General features: G+C 44.0%; 1 protein-coding gene across 1 annotated transcript; it reads right to left on the bottom strand.

The window, feature by feature from the left end:
- Positions 1-1,239: 1,239 nt before the first annotated feature.
- Positions 1,240-11,306, bottom strand: Tfam (transcription factor A, mitochondrial). The gene is made up of 7 exons (XM_028877263.2): positions 10,871-11,306; positions 10,104-10,222; positions 8,697-8,767; positions 8,024-8,173; positions 6,473-6,568; positions 2,526-2,582; positions 1,240-1,991 (listed from the first exon to the last, which is right to left on the bottom strand). Exons 1-7 carry the CDS (start codon positions 10,969-10,971, stop codon positions 1,851-1,853), a joined length of 735 nt encoding a protein of 244 aa, XP_028733096.1. The 5' UTR covers positions 10,972-11,306; the 3' UTR covers positions 1,240-1,850.
- Positions 11,307-22,985: the final 11,679 nt, after the last annotated feature.

The following is a 22,985-nucleotide window of genomic DNA, read 5'->3' as shown; positions in this document are numbered from 1 at the left end:
CATCTCCCTTCCATATGTCCCTCTGTTCCTACCTCGGCAAGTTCAGCGATTTCCACCTTCCTTTCCCATGAACAAAGCAAACACAAACACTTGAGCCTTCTGGAGCTCTAAGTCCACTATCTCTGAGCACCTTCAATACACAAAATCATGAGTACAAACTATTACCCCGTGTCTCTGAGACCTGCTCAGTGATGTGGGTTTGAAACTACTTGTTCTCTAAAAGAGAACAGATGTTGAAGAGTGAGGATTTGAGCTTGGTGAGGGCTTGTGGGGTGTGTCAGCTCAAAGGTGGAAAGATGCCTTCTCGGGGTGACAGTAAAGATAAGGAGGGATTCGCTCCCATACAACGTGGCCTTTTGTGCTATACTAACCACTATTGGAGACTAAAGAATATTTTCCTTGCTAGCACTAAGAACAGTTAGATCACAGTGACCCAGTGATGACCCTAAGACAGGATGAGAATATCAAGGACAACTGAGAAAAAGAGCCCTGCATGCCCAGTTGCCACACTGCACCATACCACAAACCAGGGTGGCGAATTCTCTGCAAAGGCCACGCGTGTGTGGATGCTGCGGCTTCCCAGCCTAGTCCCTGTAGCAGAGCACCCATACACAGCAGACCCGAGAAAGCATATGGCTGTGTTCCAATAAAATGCTATTCATGAACACTAAAGGTCAGATCAACTTTCACACTCATAGTTTTCTTTTTAAAAACCTATTTAAAATGTAACTGCATTTCTTAATGAACAGGCCCTGAAAAGCAGTCAGTCAGTCAGTGCCTGGACCTGGCCTGCTCACCAGCTGGAGAGCCTGCACCGGCTGTTAACAGTCATGGACGATGTTTCAGATCGCTGACTTTGGAGACTTGTTTTCTCACATTTCTCATTTAAAAATGTATACCACACAAACTCTGTGAATATTCTCACATGAAAAATTCAGGGAAAAAAATCCTTACCTTAAAAAAAAAAAACAAGCCAGGCGGTGGTGGTGGTGCACACCTTTAATCCCAGCATTCGGGAGGCAGAGGCAGGTGGATCTCTGTGAGTTCGAGGCCAGCCTGGTCTACCAAGTGAGTTCCAGGAAAGGCGCAAAGCTACACAGAGAAACCCTGTCTCGAAAAACCAAAAAAAAAAAACTGTTAACCAAATAGTTCATCTTAAAATACATAATTCAGAATCATGTTTGGAAAATTAGAATTTTTATTCTATGCAATAAAAACAATATGCATAGACTTAGTACATAATTTCTTAGTTTTTACTTTAGGAAAAAGAAAAAGATGAGAAAAATCTGTCTGTAAATCTTTGTTCCTATTATAAAAAGCTGTTAAGATGTCAACAATCACTTATATGTACAAACATCAACTCTACACATGATTTACAGCTAGAAATCACTTCATCTAATGAGTCTCGAAGCCCCTTGAATGCGCAGTTACGTCACAGCTTTGCCATAGCTGTGAGAGCAGCTCTGACCCTGGAACATGGGGGACACGCTTGCACGTAACCGTCATCAGTGTAAAAATGTCACAAACTACATGTAACTGTTATGAGTGTAAAAGTCACTTCACAGTCTACCTACCTCCATCAAACACAGAATGATTCACCACTACATGCAGATGCATGGACAGTCTCATTTCTAGTTCTTAAGCAAAAAGCACAACTCTGCAGGATCGTCCACTGTCAGGGCTTGATATAATAACAGAAATGTATTCAACAGGCAGAGGTCCGTGGGCTACAGAAAAAGGAACTGACTACCCAGTGTCAACCAGCCTTAGCCTTTCTTATTTGACTATTAAGGCACTGAGACCTAGTTGGTTTCTTGTGCCTAATCACAAAGACAACTCCATCTTCTGTCTTAATTCTCAGTGATGTCTCCTGCTCGTTTCACATTGCGTCGAATGAGATCACTTCGTCCAACTTCAGCCATTTGCTCTTCCCAAGACTTCATTTCATTATCATAACGAATTCTATCATCTTTAGCAAGCTGAATGTATGCCTGAGAAAGTGTTAAAATATTTTATTTAGAAAAGAGGAATTAATCCCTGGAGTGCTACACAGAAATTATATTACTATTTTCCATGCACCAAAGGAGAATATGGAAATTAATTTTAAATAAAATGTTAGGGGGAAAAAAATTAAGAGAGCTGGGAGGCAGAGACAGGCAGATCTCTGTGAGTTCAAGGCCAGCCTGGGATACAGAGTGAGATCCAGGACTACACAGAAAACCCTGTCTCGAAGAAAGAAAAAAAAAATTAAGAGAAAGTGTTTAGAAAGTGTTCTCCACGGGTTGGTGGGTTGTTAGTTTAAGGACTTAGGGGAGAGAAGAGGGCAGGTGGGACAAGATATGTTTGAAATGCCAGTTTATTTACTGACACCCTCCTGAGAGAAAAGCCAAGTTGGCCTCAATGAAGGCAGTCCCTGAGTACTGCCATCACACTGGAGCTGCTGGGCAACGCCACAGGAGCCAACCCCACCCTGACTACTCAGGCACTCTAAACGGACACATAAAGCCAGGAACTCTACTACTTACCTGCTTTTCATCACTAGATAGGTTTTTCCAAGCCTCATTTATAGTCTTCAGTTTTCCCTGTAAGACAATGGATAGTTAAGGTGTACACACCTAAGAAGACAGCAAAGGAGACCATTCCCCATTTATTCCAACACAGAACGCAGCTGTCATTCATAAGCAACACCATGCAACAGTCAACTGACACATACTTCCATTGGACTGTTACATTCCCACTGAACGGTTACATTTACATGAGTATGAAATGAAATGAGTTATCTCTTGATTAAAAACGTTTGTATTCAGGTATAATCTCCAGTCTGTCATAAACTAACTTCACAGGGGGGTTTTTCTTCCCTGCAGTTGTGTTTTATTCTAAACTTTGTGCCAAGATGTTAGGTATCATCATAGGAATGGAGCAAGCAGTCCTTAATTCTACTCAGCTGATCAGCTGACCTGAGAGGTACCACAGGCAAGAGGCCACTTTACATCCCTCAGGCTTTGTCTAAATAAAGTAATCTGGGGACAGAACATGGTTTACTTCTGCACATTCCTCCAAACTCCATTAAATAAAGTGTAAGGTATAAATGCATGTGGACAAAAACCAGCAGAAGAGGGCAGCACCAGCATAAACTGTGGACAGTGGCAGGCTGGAGTGCTAACTGGACTGACTGACACTAGCTGGAGTGCCTCAGGCAGTAAGGAGAACCTGAGAGCAGATTTACAGGGCAAAATCCAATGTCCCCGTGGCAGCAGCACCAGGTGGGTGTCACAGAGGGGAATGGGAAAAGCAGCTTAAAGGCCCACCATGGCAGATTCCAGGACTTTCACATTCTCAAGAGAGCACAACAGTCACAGTGAAGAACAGGCCCACTTGAGGACAAGAAGGCAAGGGAAATACATGAAAACATACAGTATTTAGGGACGGCAAAGGAAGTTCAAAAACAAGAAAGTGAGAAGACAGACTCAGAAGGTCTATACATAAATACAAGCTACATAGTCGAAACAGAAAGCAACAAGCAAAGAAACCAAATCGAAAGAACTCGAACTCAAACGGGTTTCATCTAAAAATTTCTAAAATTACATTTTACTTCTGTGTGGACGTGTATGTGTGCACACAGTGGAGATCAGAGGACAACTTACAGGAGTCAGGTCTCTCCTTCCACCATGCAGGTCTGGGGATATCAAACTAGGGCAGGTGCCATTACCAGCTGAGCCATCCCACAAGCCCACATTTACTTTGTTTTGTTTTTGTTTTTTTTTGTTTTTCGAGACAGGGTTTCTCTGTGTAGTTTTGGTGCCCGTCCTAGAACTCACTCTGTAGACCAGGCTGGCCTCGAACTCACAGAGATCCTCCTGCCTCTGCCTCCCAAGTGCTGGGATTAAAGACGTGCGCCAATATCGCCTGGCTCAGATTTTTTTTTTTAAATCTGTGGTTTTGGGGACAGCCTGGCCACCTCATACTCTTGATCTCCCTGCCTAACTACCCAACTGGTAGTTGTCTTTCTCAAAGATCACAGTGGCTAGAAAAGCAGTGGTAATTTTGAAATGCTGAAGAAACATTATTTCCAATCCGTAACTCTATGGCCAATCTAAAAACACAGGAAAAGGCAGTTTCTAGACATGTAAAATCTGAAACACTAATTTCCTACACCTCCTTAATTAAGGAAAAGCTAGAATGGGAGTAAATCAAGGAACACAAGCAAGGGCCCAAGGCGCCGATGCAGGAGGAGCTTGGCGTGCTGTGTGCACCGGAGAGACGGCAGCTGCCAACCTGAATAGAAAACAAGCATCAAACTGAGCTGACATCACACTGGATGTACTGAGCTAGTGAGCACTGAAAAGTGGGGTTCAAAAAAGATGGTAAAATGGGGAATTTGAATGATATTTCCTTGTTTGTAAATATCCTGGAATCAACCGCTGACAAGCCCCTCATGCAGGTGTATGTATGTATGTATATATGTATGCATCTGTATGTACCTATATCTATGTGTGTGCACCTGCATATGCATGTATGCGCATGTGTACATGCATGTGTACATGCATGTGTATGTGAGTCTGGGCGGGGGGCGGCATTAGAAGGCTGGGATGTTTACAGATGTTCTCACGTGGCTCAAGCTGGCTTGGAATTCTCTCTGTGATATAGGATAGCCTTGGTCTCTCAAGGACCGGGAGCACAAACTTGAGCCACCCACTCAACTTAGCCAGTATCTTTAAATAAATAAAATTATAATCAAGTTATATTTCCATCACTAAGGACAGGGCCCAGTCATTGAGGCTGCTGGGTAATCTTAGGGGTATTCAAACTTCTCACCAGCACAGAGCTTTCCTATATGACCATATTTTCAGTAGGATGCTGGAAGATGCCAGAGTTTGAAATTGTACAGGAAAGGATTACTAAGTTAGATCCAATTTTGCTGAGTGGAAATTAAAAAATAATGGTGGGTCCTGAAAGAGGTCCTAAAAGAATGAATTTCCTTGACTTCTACTAGATTCTAACTGTTCTTTTCTTTCTTTTTTTTTTTTTAATGACTTTTAGTGGTTAGAGTCTATGAACCTGTTTCCATTAAAGGAAAATACTTTGAAGATGAACAACCATTTTCCTAAGAAAATCATGGTTATGCTGGAAAAATGGCAGTATGATTTTACTGAACACTGAAAAAAAAGATGTTTTTGGTAAAATGATTAAAATTTTAAAATCCCAAAGAAAAAGTGATTAGGTAGCCATTACAAGCCTGAGAAGAGCCACATTACACATATACTTCACTTAAACATGTACAACATGTAAGTGCACGGCAAAAGAACTTGGGAGGCAATGACAGAACCAGCTGACTCCAGTGGTGTGCCTAGCGAGCTCAACTGCCCCCAGTGAGTGATCTGGACATCTACACTTCTTTACCACAGCACTTTATACAAGGACAACAGCTGCCATTGTCGCTCTTGACGGGAGACAACAGATGGGCTTTGTGTCCAGCACATTCTTGTGCCCATGTCCACATGTCCAACACATACCCACGGCACAGGTATAACCAATCTTGTTAAAGGACAAGGCATGAAGAGACAAGCTCAACCCCAAAACAAAACCAACAGCCTCAATCTCATCCTTTCCAGGGATGCTGATACTTAAGAGCTGTTGAAGTATGAAGTTTCTAGAAGAATCTTAACATCTCACAATATAAAAATGCCCCCCCATCAGGACTTCCTGTCCTAGAACTCACTCTGCAGTGATGCTGACACTTAAGAGCTGTTGAAGTATGAAGTTTCTAGAAGAATCTTAACATCTCACAATATAAAAATGCCCCCCCATCAGGACTTCCTGTCCTAGAACTCACTCTGTAGACCAAGCTGGCCTCAAACTCAGAGATTCACCTGCCTCTGCTTCCTGAGTGCTGAGATTAAAGGTGTGTGCCACAACCTAGCTTAGTGTTATCTCTCTCCTCTCTCTAAAGACAGAATTTCTCTGTGTAGCCTTGGCTGTCCTGGAACTGCCTCAAACTCATATCCACTTGCCTCTACCTCCCAAGTGCTGGAGATTAAAGGCATGCACGACCATCACCAGGCATGTTATGTCTCTTAAATGTGAAGAGTTTGTATTACATACAGTTGTGTGTATGTGTCTGTGTGAACCATAAAGACAGAAAGATGACTTAATTAGAAATATTTTGAAAGTTGTTCCAGTGTGTATGTATAAAGTATGTACGGCAACCTATGGTCAGCACACACCCAACTGCATGTGCTAAGAATAAGAACTTTTGTCTTTTCCAACGCTGGGAATCAAACCCAAGGCATCATACAGTCCCAGCTGGTTCTGCAGTGAACTATACATTCAGTTCCAAGGACTTTTTCGTTTAAAGAGACACAATAAATGTCCACATTTTCCTTCATCATGTGACATGCCAGACATACAACTTCCTACATGATTTTAAACTAAAATAAACACAAACCTACGAACAACCTACCACTCTGCTTACCTGAGCAGTTTGATCTGTAGCCTCTTGAAAGCTTTCAGATACGTAAATGTTGTATGCTGATCGAGGTCTTTTTGGTTTTCCAAGCAACATTAACTCCTGGATAACAAAAAGAAAAGTACCAGATACAGTCACCAGGAAGCCTAACAGCTAAAGAAACCGTTTGCTACAATGCATAACAGAGTCCAAGTAAACATTACAATTTTGTTTGCTTGAGACCTGCTGGCTGCCACCCTGTGGCCATCCTCTTTCCTCTGCTTCCCAAGTGCTGACATGAATGACAGCCTGCACCACCACACCAGCAAAAAGAGTGAATAGTATATAAAGCATGCTTGTTACATCTTGGAAGTCAAAAACTTTTCCAAGCATAAAAGTCTTAAAAACTGTAATACAAAAGGCAGTTCTCCATCCAAAAAGGTATTTCCTTTACATGTTATTTTTATAGCTTCCAGGAACTGAATCATAACATTTACATATAAAATTTTCTTAAAACATTTTTTTTTAATCCCAGTTTCCTCCTTGCAGGACACATAATCATATTGGCCCAATCAATACATGCCTCCACTGAACCTCATAAACACAGGACTATTTAGTAACCTTCTCACTCCTTCTCTTAATGGCTTGGAACAGTTCAAATTAAAAAGATGTAGTCAGTTCTTAATGGGTGCCAAGAAGGGAAACTGGAATCAGCACACAGCATCTCTTGCACTTGGTCCCACAGTCACTATAATAGCTGCTGCACTCCCCTGTTTATTTTCTGGATTTGGAGTAGCAGCAGTGTCTGAATTTATAGTCCTGGGGTGGGTGAGACGGCACAGCAGATAAAAGTGTGTATTGCACAACCCCAATAAAGGTGAAAGAACATAATCAGCTCCACAGAGTTGTCCTCTGACCTCTAAGCAAGTACCCCTCCCCCTGTTGGATACACATACACAAAGAAAATTTAATAATAAAATGGGGGGGGGGAGCCTAGGAGACCAAGGGTATTAAATGTCTAAGGTCTTATCTACATGGGTTTTATTACAGAAACCATAAGAGCATTCCCTAAACAAAGAAAAATGTAGTCCGACTTTCAAACAGTATCCTTTATGTGAATTAACACAAGTTAGAAAAATGTAACCATGTAGATAGATGTTTTAATAGTTATTTGTTTGAAAGGAAACAGAATCCTACCCCAAGCAACTCCTTACTCGAATAACTGGCATTTTCCTCTGATGTGCTAATGAAGGAATTTAGTATGTCCAGCAACCTTCAAATTCATGATCCTCTACAGACAATTCAAATGTGAAAGTTACTCTAGAAGGAAGACTTGGAGTAAAGATTCTAGCTTCTCCTCATCTGCTTGATTCAAGCTTCAGGCCAGTCCTATTGACAGTGCAACCACGACTCCCCAGACACACTGTGTGAGAGATGACAGTCCTGCTTTTGTCTGCCTCGAGTGCCAGGGGTATTCTGCTATGTCACATCTACTGTCACCAACACAAGGGAAAACCACCGAGACTCTTGGCTATGTGGATCTCTTCCACAGGAAAACAGTATTTCAATGATACTTACTTTCTTTTTTACTAACGCTTGCTTTTTCATACGTTTTTGCCTGACTTCTTTTTCAAAAGATACCAACTGACTTGGAGTTAGCTGGTCTTTAAATTTGCTCATAGCTTCTTTGTACGCTTTCCATTCTGCCTTAAAATCAGCTTCATACACCTGCACATTAAAAATCCAAATAAAAGTCAATGAACTGGTGCTAGCAAGCTCAACCTATCACATTCGCCGGGACCACCAGGTGAAATATGCTCCGAGATGTATTTTTCACACGCTTGCTAATCGAGGTGCAAGGACAGCAACTGAGCATCCTTCCCGACCGTTGCCAACCATTTACCTGTACTACACCATCTATATCGACATCACTTATGAAACAAAAGGTATAGAACACCTTTGTGGGCATGACTGTTACGGGAAAAGAGAGAAAACTAAGAAGATAACTCGGTAAAGTGCTTGCCATAACCAGTTGTCTATAACCCTCATGCTGGGGCGGGGAGGGGGCACAGACAGGTGGATCCCTGGAGCTTGCTGGCCAGCCAGTCTAGTTCAGCTGGCAAGCTATGAGCACGAGCAGAGACCCCATCCAAAAGAAAAAAGGTGTGAACTACCTAGTCTTGGGAAAACCACGCAACCCTAACTACAGAACAAATAACTGGTCAACAAAACTGAAAACATAAGTGCTTACTTTTTTTTCTGCATCCGGTAGTTCCCTCCACGCGGCTGCAATTTTTCTAACCAGGTCTGAAAGTTTTGCATCTATAAATCAGAACAGAATGGAAATGGATGTGTCCATCTTATTTCTTAGGGGTGAACTTTCTACAAGCTTTTGAAAAACACCCTAGTGGCTCTAAAACCAAGCTAATACCACATACATCTCTACACCCTGTGGATACAATTGTATCCAGAAATGCTAGAGAACTGTTATTTAGCTATAGTGAGTATGTTACAGACTACCAAAAACAGTCCCTGGAAACCCACTGCTCAGGTTAGCACCGGGGTAATCGACTGCTTCAAGTTTCTTATGTCTCTATTTCAACTGAAACTCCGTCATGTCTTTCAGGAATTACTGTTAGTAAAACCCAAATAAACTACAAATTGGTCTTGATACAAAACCATGTTGCATTTCAATTACAGAAATACCATTCAAATATAAAGCTATTGTAAGAATAATCTATTTTTCTCCGTTTCCTTTACCTTAACTGAGGATACAACTACTCTATTAACCATGTGTTAGTGCCAAGTCTTACATTTTAGAAGACAGGTTTATAGGTATAAGCAGATCTCTGAAAAGTTTACTGTCTGTCCCTTCCTTACCTGCAACAGGAGTACTTTAATTATAGCTTGTGTGAGTTTCACATGTGCCCTGTGTGGCGCTATAAGTAAAAGGGCTTGGAAATCATAAGCAACGACCAACTTATTAATTCAGCTATTATCTTTATACTATGTAAGCAAAGGAAGGCCCTACAACCCTTTCTTAGGCTACCTGGAAATCTTTCCTACTTGCCAATCTTTTTTTTTTAAGAACTCAGGTAATTCCCAATGAATAAGTTAGTGGTGATTTGTATGGACCATTTTTTTTTATTTATTTATTTATTTTTTCTTAAATTTTTTTCGAGACAAGGTTTCTCTATGTAACAATCCCAGCTGTCCTGGAACTCAGAGAGACCACCACCTGCCTCTGCCTCCCAAGTGCGGGGATTAAATGCGTGCACCTCCACCACGCGGCTAGACCATTATATTTTACAGAACACTTCCCGGTAAGTTATTTTATTGCTCCTTTACAAACAACGATCTATCACAGAAGCAAATGAATTCATCAGTGAGTCTTCTCAAGCCAGGGCAACTAGGCCTCAACTTTATCTTTTTTCTCTAGAGTGCTCTCCAATCTACAGGTTACTTTAAAAATACTGTTCTCATTTATATTTAAAGAATTTAAAAAAAAAAAAAGAATTTCTATTAGTTACAAAATGTTACACAGACCATCAAAAAATGACTTTTGCTAGATGCTCTCTGGTAGTGCAAATCAAGTTTGCGGTTGACAATGAAAACAAATCACATCAGAGAAGCGCATAAGCCCCACCACATCTCTTACCTGGGTGTTTAGCTTTAAATCTGGGTAGCTGTTCTGTAGAAAACCGAAGGTATGAACTCATAGGTTTCTTTGGATAATTACCCAAGTTAGATGAAAACCATTTCGGAATACAGACAAGGCTACACACGGATAAAAAGAAGTGAATGTCAGATATTTACCATTCCTATACACAGGCCTCAGATACCAAACCCAAGGTCAAGCCAAGGTGCCAAGTATCTGAACACCTGCACCAAAAACGCTAACAACCTTTGAGTGATTTCCCTTCCCTCTGCTGTGCTAAGAATAAACTCAAGGGCTTCATTTGTAGAAGCATGCTAGAAGGTCCTCCACAACCGGCTACTCCTCAGCCTTAGGACTTGACTTTAAACCCCTGCCCTACACCCAATCAGAGGCTGCTGTCTGAAGGCTGCAAACGCGGCACCCTGGGTGACCTCGCCAAACGGAAGAGGGGGCTGCAGGGCTGCCGCACAAGTCCTCTAGCCCTGGGTGACCTAGCGGAACAGAAGAGGAGGAGGTTGCAGGGCTGGCTGCAGGAAGCACAAGTCCTGGCGATCGGGGCAGAGAAGGGGCGAACGAGCGTTCCGCGCCCCAGCTCCCCGGGGCCCCGCCTCCAGGGCAGGCGGGAGCCCTGGGCACCGAGAGGTAGAAGGTGACAGGAAGTGAGGGGTCGGGTCCCAAAGGCGCGAGGTCCCCCGGTGGCCCGGAGACTCGGGTGGCACCAGGGCAGACGGATGACGGACGTGCGGCGCCCCTCGCCCGCGGCCTACCTGAGCGGCGAGGGCATGCGACCCCCGCAGCCCGCGCACATCTCGGCCCCCGAGCGCCCGAGCGCCCTGAGCACGCCCCACATGGCCCGGAACAGCGCCATCGCTCGGGTTGACGATGCGCTAGCCCCGCACGGCTCGCAGGCCGCCGCCGTCGTCGTCGTCGTCTCGCACACCACGATGCCTACACACGGCCGAAACACCCGCGTGGGAGCCCCGGGGGTTTGTTATCATGCCCGCCGCGCGCGGGGCACTCTGGGAAGCCCGAGCTTCCGGTCCGAGGCGGGAGGCGGGGCGGGCCGAAGGCGGGGCGTGTCCTTTCCCCCTCCGGTGGGCGGGGCAGAGAGAGGGGGCGGAGCCTGCGGCGAGGCTTAGGAGGTCTTGGTGTGATTTTAGGGGTGTTTCGGAGCCGCCGCGGCTGCGGGACCTCCCCCGCCGTGTGTGTTCTGCTGCGCGGCTTGCAGGCTGTTGCAGGGCCCCTGGGTCTCGCCTGCCAGCTCAGGTCGGTGACGCTGGCGCTGCGGCTTGTGTCACAGTGCCTGGCCCCCCTGAGGTCAGACAACAGTGGATCAGCAGATGCCCAAGCCGCAAACTGCCTGAGACTCCCGCAGGGCTTCATCGGAGCCCACCGGACAGCAGCGCACGGGGGCTGCTGAGGGAGCTTTTGTGTGCTGATTTCTCTTTTAAAATTAATAGAAAGGGATGGGGGTCCCCAGGATGGCCCAGTGAGTAGAGGTGCTTGACCCCAAGTCTGCCAAACTGTGTTCAACCTCAGGATTTACATGATGGGAAGAGAGAACCAACTCAAGTTGTCCTCTGACCTTCACACACACAAACACCCAAGTAATTGTCATCAAAAATAAACCCTTGCTGGTGCAGGCCTGTAATCCCATCACTTGGGAGGTGAAGGCAACTGTTTAAACTCATCCACTGCTACACAGCGAGTTCAAGACTACCCAGGGATACATGAGACCCTGCCCCCACCCCCAACAAACCAGCCGTAATAATAATAACAAAGCAAAAATATTCTTATATTAACATTTGAGCAGCAAATATCAGCGCCCTGAATACTCGTTTCCCACTTGGAGGATCATGGACAGTTTCTCAGTTCTGAGATTGTGTGACAAGGACACATTGAGATGGATTGATACAGTGTACAGTTTGTGTCCTACAAACACTAGTTTTTTTGGTTTTGGTTTTTTTGTTGTTGTTGTTTTGTTTTGTTTTTTAGATAGAGTTTCTCTGTGTAACAGTCCTGGCTGTCCTGGAACTCACTTTGTAGACCAGGCTGACCTGGAACTCACAGAGATCCACCTGCCTTTGCCTCTGGAGTGCTGGGATTAAAGATGTGTGCCACCACCGCCTGGCTTTTTTTCTTTTCTCTTTCTTTCTTTTTATTAATGCAATGTCATGGAAAAGATTAGGAAGATCTGGAGATATCTAAGGGCTTTAAGCTGTTAAGTATCTTTTTTTATAATAAATCTTTTTTAAGATTTATTTATTTATTTATTTATTTATTTATTTATATGTATACAGTGTTCTGTCTGCACATATCCCTGCAGGCCAGAAGAGGGTACCAGATCTCATTAAAGATGGTTGTGATCCACCATATGGTTGCTGGGAATTGAACTCAGGACCTTTAGAAGAGCAAGCAATGCTCTTAACCTCTGAGCCATCTCTCCAGCCCCATGCTGTTAAATAGCTTAAGGGCTGGGAGTGTATGTAGTTCAGCTGGTAGAGGGCCTGCCTAATATACATAAAACCCTTGCCTTAGATTGCCAGCTCCGCATAAACCAGGTATGGTGTCATAAGCCTCTCCTCTCATAACTTGGGAGGTTGAGGCAGGAGGGTCAGAAGTTCAAGGTTACCCTTGGCTACATAGTAAATTCCAGGCTAGCTGGGCTAGAGACCTTCTCTCAAAAGTAAAATATATAAATGATGACTTTTAAAATAACTACAGCAAGCTTGATGGTGGATGTGTTTAATCCCAGCAGTTGGGAGGTAAGAGGCAGATGGAGCTCTGGGAATTGGAGCCTGATCTATGTAGCAAATTCCAGGCCAGCCAGAGTTAAAATGCTGGGACCCTGCCTAATAACAACCTATTCTGTTGCATACCTGTAATTGTTTTTTCTTGAAAAGAATCACAACAATTTACTAGTGTTAACACTCAGTCTTTCTGTAGCTTTGAAACATTGGCCCTTCAAGCTACAGAGGACCAAGCCCACACTGAGCACCACTTACGTTTTTATACACTCTTGGGGGACCTTCCAGCTCATCCTTTCAATCCTCTTGTCACAGCAGTAACTAGCTCGGGATTGCTCTTGGAGTGTATCCAAACAGGTGTAAAAACACATTTTCCACAAAGCCCAGGGGCTGAAGCAGAGCAGTGAGAAATTATAGCATCTTGATGGGATGGAGATTTGCACAGGACATAATTCCTTCTAATCCCATATCAAGTGACTTCTAAAACAATTTGCTATTATAAGTCAAGTAGACCATATCCTTGTTTTCATCAGATAGCAACTGTTACGGTGTAGTGATTTTATTGTAAATGCACATTTACAAAGGAAACATTACTTAAACTATCTTTGAACAAAAAAAGACTCTGGTTTTCATTTACATCTATTCTAAGAAATAAACAGCCTTTCCCTGGATTTTGCCCTCTGTGCCCATAATTCTGCTGTCTGTCATAGCCTCATGGTTTCAGTATTCTATATGTAATCAAGATCTCTCCTTTCAGCTCCATGTCAACAGACCCACTGAGTGTCATTGCCTTATGGTTCCTATGATCTATGCAGAACCCAGACCTCCCCTTTCAGACCTCTTGCCTTAGACATCTATCTCTACCATGATGTCTCACTGACACCCAGATTTTAAAATTCTATGAACAAAAGTAATGATCTTTCCACTCTACTTAAATTTCCCACATCACTCATCCCAATCAGTAACTTCTTAAATCATTTTCAAATCTCCACATTGACATGCCACTTACTAAACCACTGCTGTTGCGGATGGATGGGTCTACCTTCCAGTATACATCCTCATTGATGTCATGGCCAGAAATATACTGGAAGACAATCACTTCTCTTCAAAAGAGAAAAAAAACAGTGTTCAGTGACAAGAAAGGGGAGTCTTTGTGGAAAAGACTCAGAACAGAAAGCAGAATAGAAAAGAACAGAAAGCAGGTACCTGAGGCTGTGGAGGCGGCTCAGTACAAGCATAAGGACCTGATTTGGATCCTAGCACTCAGATGAAGAAACTAGGTGTGGCAGCATGCTCCCATAATCCCAGTGCTGGGGGTTGGAGGATGGAAACTTCGAGATCCCTGGGGTTTGCTGGCCAGCCAATCCAGCCAAACTCATGAACTCTAAGCTCAGTGAGAGATACTGTCTGAAAAAGTAAGGTGGACATTGAGGAAGAAATCTGACATCACCCTCTGGCCTCCATGCACACATGCCTACTTGGGCACACATCCACATGATGTGCACATAATTCTGGACATGTGTGCGAGGGTGTCTCTAGTAAGGATTAACTGAGGCAGAGAGCCTTACCCTCATAGTGAGTGGCACCTTCCAACAAGTAGCCCAGCCATAAAGAGATCCCAGGGGAAAACAGTGTTGTCTGCCTGTTCTCACCTTTCCCTGGGCAAGTGGATCATTGTGGCTGCCACTGCCACCAGCCTTCAGTAACATCAAGACACAGCTTCTTGGCTTTCTAGTGTGGGCTGATGACCAGCGGTGGATGGATAGGCAGATATATGGATAGATGGGTGGGTACATGTCCAGCTGATGATTTGGGTAGATGGAAGAGTCATGGATGGATGGGTGTGAAAATATTAGCATCTGCCCAATTGTTTAAAATAAGAATTTGGTCCCGTGGGGAACAATGGTTTTTGTTAAAAGTGTCATTTTAGTAGACTGTTGTGTGCCTTGTGAGCTCACTGAGAGTCTGTTCTGGGAGCCAGGGTTGCCCATAACAACCACCGCTGCCTTTTCAGACCCAAGCATATTTGTCTCAAACTGTCCTCCAAAGCTTCTTGTCTGAGATGGGCTGTACCCTTTCCCGAGCATTATGACAGAGGAGAGAGTACAGTAAACAGCCCATGAGTGAAAAGGCTATGTCCTTGAAATCCGCTGAATGCTAAATTATTTCTACACTAAATCTACACAGGGTGGTTCTGTGTAGACAGGGTGGCTCTGTGTAGATGTGGGAAGCACATTTTGACAGTGTACATAAGAAAGTGATGATTTTGGGTTTGTTTAATTGATACTTACACAGTAAGTAGCATAAGGTAGCATTCCTAATTAGCATCAGTGACCACAGGCCTGGATAATTCCATGCTGAATAATGGAGGTAGATGCACGGATAGCCTTCAAATGCAGGGGGAAATATTCCTAAAACAGAAGACAGTTTCGTTTCTATAGTTATGATGGGCAAATACTTTAGCCACAGTTGGAGCTAGACCCTGTGAGAGTGAGAGGGGGAGGGGAGAGAGGGGAGAGAGGGGAGAGGGAGAGAGAGAGAGAGACAGAGAGAGAGAGAGAGAGAGAGAGAGATGCCTGAGCAAAGCAGAATGTCACAGTAAAAGGAGAAATGACCGCAGAAAAGTAACATCATCGAACTGGGAGCTCACACACATAAACATCCTGAGGAAGGTGGGGCTGGGAGTCCTGGGCAGAGCCGAATGTCTCCTCTGTGAGACTTCCCAGTAGAAGAACACACAGCAGACAGAACATCATCAGAATCAGGTGCTCAGAACACTGGGCAGAAACTGACCATGGGAGTCGTAGTCAGCTGGTGAGCTTTCCCTCCGTGGCTGTGCCTCGGGCTTCTCTTTCCCACTGCAGGCACTTTCGTGGGATAAACAACAGCAGAAATAATTTACCTTCTAGCGTTTCGAGGACATAATGTGTGCTGTCCTCTCTGTCATGGGGCTGGTGGAAAAGGTGCTTTGGAGGACAGTGTGAAGTAAGCGTGCTTGGGTGTCTGTGAGTGAGTGTATGGGCAAACCTCGCTCCCGGACAGACTCTCAGTGAGCTCACACCGCACAGGACTATTTACTAATGTAATAAATACAATGTATATTACAACGGAAGGGAGGTATCACAGTAAAGAGATGCTTCTCCCAACTTGAAGGAAAACGTATTTCTGGAAATACAATATACCCTAAACACCACTTGCAAAGCTAATTTACTCAGCAGCAATTACAGAGCAGGGTGGTAGAAACTGCCATCCTCTGGTTGTGGGAAAAAGGATTGTTCATACAAAAACTATAGAAGTCTAGCAGCTTGGGCCGGGGTGGTGGTTGAGTTGATAAAGTGCTTGCTACAGATGCATGAAGACCTCGATTCAGTACCCAGCACCCACACATGTGAAGAGCAGGTGTGACTCACGCTTATAATCTCAGCACTAGGAAGTGGAGACGGGAGGATCCCTGGGGCTGACTGGCTAGCCTGTCTAGTCCAACTGTTGAGTCTCAAAAAAAAAAAGGAAGGGTGGGTGGATAGCTTCTGAGAAATGATATCTGAGGTTGACTTCTAGCCTACACACACACACACACACACACACACACACACACACACACACACACACTTTAATACATACACATATATCTCTCTTAATGTGCACCTGCCTACAAAGATACATACACACTTTATTTTTTTTCTAAAGGATAACATCTCACTGTAGTGAAATGAAAAAGAAACACAGCTGGAGTATTATTTTTCAGTAAATCAAGAGTTTCATAAATTACATGTACAGAAAGCTACATGTATAATTTTTTTCTAACCATTTCATTTACTCACAGCCTGTTTTCACATTGCTGGCGTTTGTTGTGCTAAAGCAGTGGTCTTCAACTTTCCTAATGCTGTATACTACGGTTCCTCATGCTGCGGTGACCCCCAGCCATAAAATTACTTTCAATGTTACTTCATAACTGTAATTTTGCTACTGTTGCAATAAGTAATGTAAAAAATCTGTGTTTTCCAATGGTCTTGGGTGACCCCTGTGAAAGGGCTGTTTGAACCTTCCCAAAAGAGGTCAGGGTTGAGACATGCTGTGTAAGAGGAAGAAAGAGAAAGGAAATAGAGATCAGAGTGTAGCTAGAGTTTTCCTGTCTTGCCCACAGTCAGGACAAATCTTTGTCACCCGCCAGTCCCACAGCCGCTCAGACCCAACCAAGTAAACACAGAGACTTATATTGCTTACAAACTGTATGGCCGTGGCAGGCTTCTTGCTAACTGTTTTTGTAGCTTAAATTAATCCATTTCCATAAATCTATACCTTGCCATGTGGCTTGTGGCTAACCGGAGTCTTCACATGGTGCTTGTCATGGCGGCAGCTGGCAGTGTCTCCTTCTGCCTTCCTGTTCTTTCTTTTCTCCTCTCTGTTAGTCCCGCCTATACTTCCTGCCTAGCCACTGGCCAATCAGTGTTTTGACATACAGACCATCCCACAGCATCAGAGGGAAGATCTATTGACGTTACCAGTCCCCACCTAGTCTAGCTAGTTTCTGAAACTTCCCAAAGGAAAAAAGTCTGCAAGCAGCCTTAATTATTAAAGGGACATATAATTACTCTTAGCAAATGCTAGTGTGTGTGTGTGTGTGTGTGTGTGTGTGTGTGTGTGTGTGTTTCCCCTTCGAGACAGGGTTTCTCTGTGTAACAACTCTGGCTGTCCTGGAACTCACTTTGCAAGCCAGGCTGGCCTCGAACTTACTGAGATCCACCTGCCTCTGCCTCCCAAGTGGGGGCTTAAAGGTGTCACTGCCACCTGGCTGAATAAATCTTTGAATATTGTCAAAAAAAGACAGGAAAGCTGGGCGGTGGTGGTGCACGCCTTTAATCCCAGCACTGGGGAGGCAGAGGCAGGCAGATCTCGGTGAGCTTAAGGCCAGCCTGGTCTACAGAGCAAGCTCTAGGACAGCCTGGTCTACAGAGCTCTAGGACAACCAGGGCTATACAGAGAAACCCTGTCTTGAAAAAGAAGGTCTATTCATAAAAGATAAAAACCAGAGCTGGAGAGATGGCACTGGTTGAGAGCAATTGCTACTCTTGCAGAGAACCCAGGTTCAGTTCTCAGCACCCACATGGTGGCTCACAGCCGATTCTAACTTGTTCAAGGGAGTGCAATGTCCCCTTCCGACAAGAAGCAGGGCACTTAACATTCATGCAGGCAAAACACTTATATAATAAAATCAAACATTTTTACATGATAAAAACCAGAAACAATTCAAATACCCATTTACAGGAGAATAACTAAACAAGTAAGTGTGCTAATTCAATGCAATACTGACAGATGATGAAAAGGACCAAGTAGACACACTCTACATAGAAGAAGCTCAATCATTTCTGAGCAAAAGATGCCAGACATGAAGAAAAATATGGTACTTAATTTCATTTAGGCAGACCATACATTTCATAATGTATGGTGAATACAATCAGACTAGTGTATGGTGAATGCAATCAGACTAGTGTATGGTGAATAAAATCAGACTAGTTGCCTTAGAGTTTGACTGAGAAGAAGCATCAACTGGGTGGGACACAAACCATCTCTCTGAAGTTCTAGATCTGTCCTAAGTCTTTTTGTTTGTTTGTTTGTTTGGGGTTTTTTGTTTGTTTGTTTGGTTGGTTGGTTTTAGAGACAGAGTTTCTCTGTGTAGCTCTAGCTGTCTTGGAACTTTCTCTGTAGACCAGGCTGACCTCAAACTCAGAGATTCATCTGCCTCTGCCTCCGGAGCGCTGATTAAAGGTGTGTGCCACCACCACTGAGCATGTCCTAAGCCTTACAACCAGTGAACAACAGGAATGTACATTTGCCAAAACACACTGAATAGGAAACCTAAGCTTTATGGGTTTAGCTGTCTCATCATTGTAAAAATAGCACAAATAACAGCCTTTTCTATCTTGAAGCCAATTGTCTGCATCAGCAGGAGATAGGGGAAGCAGAAAAGATGAGCACTTACATAAATTTACAGGACCACATTCACTACTGCAGGAAATTCCTGGATGTGGACTTAAAGATCAGGAGGAATCCATAATAGTTACATTGATAGGCTGACGCTATTAATAAGCTAACAAGCCTCTGTGTCTGCCCTTATGTTGAGGCAAGCACCTCATGAATGCCAATGATGATGATGAGAATGTATTGCTCATCCTGTGCCAAGCACTTTACATACACACCACTGAAGATTCCGTGAAGCCTGCAAGGTGCTGTGTCTCCTATTGTATTTAGAGAACCATCCATGTCAGGGGTACCGTCCTTGCCAGCCTCTTCTTAACCAACATTTCCAGCTCTGAAGCTACAGTTGGCTGATTTTAAATTATATTGTATGCGATGTATGCACGATAGAAGCAAATCTGTAATGAAGTTGCAGGCTTAACGTGCTTACTTTACGTGTGTGTGTGTGTGTGTGTGTGTGTGTGTGTGTGTGTGTGTGTGTGTGTCTTGTTGGATTTAGAGTTCATCACTTTTGCTGGACTGGATGGCCAGCAGGCCCAGGAATCCTCCTGTCTCCACCTCCCGGGCACTGGGATTATACAAACATGTGGTCTCTTCAGGCTTTTTTACCCGAGTGCTGGGGATTCAAACTTAGATCCTTATGCGTGTGGGGCAAGCACTTTACAGACTGAGCCAACTCCACAGCCCCACGGACTCACCTCCCGTTCTTCCTTTTCTTTTTCACAAACACTCTGTACAACTTTGAGTACATTTTTTATCTAAACTCTTAATTTTCATGCTTTTCTTAATGAGACTTGCATTAAGAAAACGATAGACCTTCATGGATCCCCATGTATTAAAAAAGAGTACAGATACAAGTGACATTATACCAACTGAGCAGGTTGTGCTTATATATTTAGGAGTAGGTATGTATATATGTGTGTATGTATATATGCATGCATTACATATGCATGTTGGTATGTATGTAACAACAATAAGTGAAAAAAAGGCCATGATTTTGAAAGAGAGCAAGGAGGGGTGTATAGGAGAGTTTAGAGGGAAGAAAGGGAAGAGGAAAAAGAGGTAATTATAATCTCAAAAGGTAACTTTACAAGACTTTAAAAAGAAGCGTGTAGAATATTAAAAACCTAAGGTAGTGGTGATTCTATCTATGTCTGGCAGGAACAAGTGGGCAATCTTTATTTTTACTACATATATGTCTGTTACTTCGACCTTTTCTAAAGTGCAACACTGAAAATACCTCCACACTTCGGTAATAATTAGAAAGGTTTTCAGTTTCTCAGACAGGCCTGTCCTATGCTACATACTGTGATAAGTTCTAAAAATACCAAGCTGACTAAGGCCTGGCCCATCTGCGTCTATTTGCCTGGGAGAGCAGGGGACGGCTTGGGAAAGTAGGTGACATTGGAACTGTTTTTGTCAAGTGCAGAAAGCGTGCGGTGCTCCCCAGAAAAGGGAAGCTGCAAGTCGCGGGGTGTGTGTGAGGGCATGGCGTGCCGAAGAGAACAGACACGCCAGGGCGAGACTGAAGCAACTGGGAAGAGGTCGGGCACCCTTAGCTTGGGATGAACGGCGCCTAGTGCCAGAGGGCGGAACGTTTGCCACAAATTACTGCCACAACCAAGCCAGATTTTAGGCGAACCTTTGATAGGAGCATTTCGAGAGACAGGAGAGGCGGAAGCAGAAGAGACCAGAAAGGAAGCTGTTGCCATCACACAGGAAGGGGGCTGGGAGGCAGAGCTGAGATTGTGCTAGCTCGCACACCACCCAAGGCAGACATGCGACCTGGAATTCATTGGCCAGCTGCATGCGCAAAAGCTGTGGCTGAATTCGAGGTTGAACGGCTGTAGCCCATTCGAACTGCATGCTCCGCGTAAATGTCCCGAAATGGTTGTTTTCATCACATCGCTTGCAGATCACACACATACTGACTTCAAGGAAGCTACTGAACGAAGGTTTCACATCCGGCGGATCCAGCTTCTCCAAGTTTTTAAAACGTTATATATAATTGGTTACGGGACATTCTACAACACGCCACACACCCACACAACAAATAAGTAAAGATAGAGAGTTGAAGAAATAAATCCGAGATTGACCACCGGCCTCCACATGCAAACATGCACACATCTTCATCTACCTGGGTGCACACACAAAGAAAATAAAAACCGATCCCAAAGTGCATGGGGAATTACAGCGGAGCTGGCAAGTCAGGGAAGAATGAAGTTGGAAGGCCAATACTTCATTTAAAAAGTGACCCCAGCCGGGCGGTGGTGGCGCACGCCTTTAATCCCAGCACTCGGGAGGCAGAGGCAGGCGGATCTTTGTGAGTTCGAGGCCAGCCTCGTCTCCAAAGCGAGTTCCAGGAAAGGCGCAAAGCTACACAGAGAAACCCTGTCTCGAAAAACCAAAAAAATAAAAATAAAAATAAAAAGTGACCCCAAAGCTACAGGATAGAGAGAATCCAGAAGTAAGCCTTGGTGGGTTTTCAACAGGGTGCCGAGGAATTTAAGGAGAAAGAAGTCTTTTTTTTTTTTTTTTTTTAAGGGTTTATTTTTTTAAATGTATTTATTTTTATGTGCATTGACTTTTTTTTTGCCTGCCTGTATGTCTTTGAAAGGGTTCCAGATCACAGACAGTTGTGAGCTGCCATGTGGGTACTAGGAATTGAACCCAGGTCTTCTGGAAGAGCAGCTGGTGCTCTTAACCACTGGGCCATCTCTCCAGCATGGGAAAGAAGTCTTAAAAGAGTTGTACAGGTCTGCCATTTGGAAGCCTTGCTTGCAAGATAACTTTCCCAAATGGAGAAGCTTGTGCCAGCTACACTAATCCACCCAGAGTTTTTAAGTGAATGAAATAAATGTGGTTTCCGGCGAACACCTGCTTCCTTCTTGGGAACCATGGCCTTAGACATCTAACTGAGTTGTTGGCTAAAGGGGCCCCATGGGAAAACCCAAACATCCAGGCTACTGCCAAGGCTATTGGTTGCTCCTCACAGAGTGAAAACAAGGCCCTATTGCAGATAACACCTACACAACTCATTAAACATGGAGAAGTCAAGCTGGTGCTTACCTAGAGCCTTTACCCTTAGTGACTAGTGTTCATGGTACTGGAAGGTCCTCTGCACACTACTAAAGGAGAAAGGTCAACACCAACCCGGCTACAAAGTCTTCTATCAACAATGGTGACCTGCCTTCAGTATGCACTGGTACAGTAGTAGCACAAAGCTTGTGGAGCAACCAACCAATATCTGATTGAAGTCAAGGTCTTCTCCACGTGATGGAACCTATTCCCAACACTGCTCGGGTGGCCAAGAACCGGAGACCAAATAGATAGGACAGTGACCCAGAGGAAAACTAAATACTGCTTTTCTGCTAAAGGATTGAAACAATAAAACGACATTCTGCTATATTCATATATCAGTGTCTTGCTCAGCCATCAACACAGAAGTTTCTCCCTGCAGTAGACAGGAACTAAGACAGAGACTCACAGCTAGACAATGTGCAGAGTGAGAGAGACCTTGGAACACTCAGTCCTAATTGGGATTCTTCAATTCCCTCCCCTCAAGGCTCAGAGAACCCTGCAGATGAGCCGACAGAAAGAGTGTAAGAGCCCAAGGGGGTGGAGGACACCAAGGGAACCAGGGCTTCTAGACACAGCAGGGCTGATGCATCTATGAACTCACACAGACTGTGGCAGCATGCACAGGCACTGCATGCATGGGTCTGCACCAGATGGGGTCCCAGGGAGAGGGGAAGTCGGCACAAGCACCCACCCCTACCACAGACACTCCCTCTAATTGATAACTGCTCTCAAATGAACAATGAGCTTTCCTAAATGGAGTCCCACCGAGTATTCAAACCACTCTTAAGGGGCAGGCTCCATGTGCGGCAGTCGATGGGCAACACAAAGTGAACTCAATAGCATTTTTAGAGACTCTTTGTCTCATAATGCTTTTTCAGGGCCTTTTTTTTTTTTTTTTTTTTAAACTACCTTACAGGTCCTTATTAGCATTTCTGTTTTTGTGTTTTTTGTGTGTGCAAATGTGGTGTCTCTGCATATGTGTTTCTTTTACTTTTTCTTTGGCTTTTTTTTTTCTTTTGTCCTATTCTGGTTTGTTTTTATTTTATTTTGTTATTATTTGTTAGATGCTGTGTGTATC

This window comes from Peromyscus leucopus, chromosome 16_21 (genome assembly GCF_004664715.2).
Source record: "Peromyscus leucopus breed LL Stock chromosome 16_21, UCI_PerLeu_2.1, whole genome shotgun sequence".
NCBI classification, from domain to species: Eukaryota; Metazoa; Chordata; class Mammalia; order Rodentia; family Cricetidae; genus Peromyscus; species Peromyscus leucopus.
This window is presented reverse-complemented; position numbering and strand designations above follow the sequence as displayed.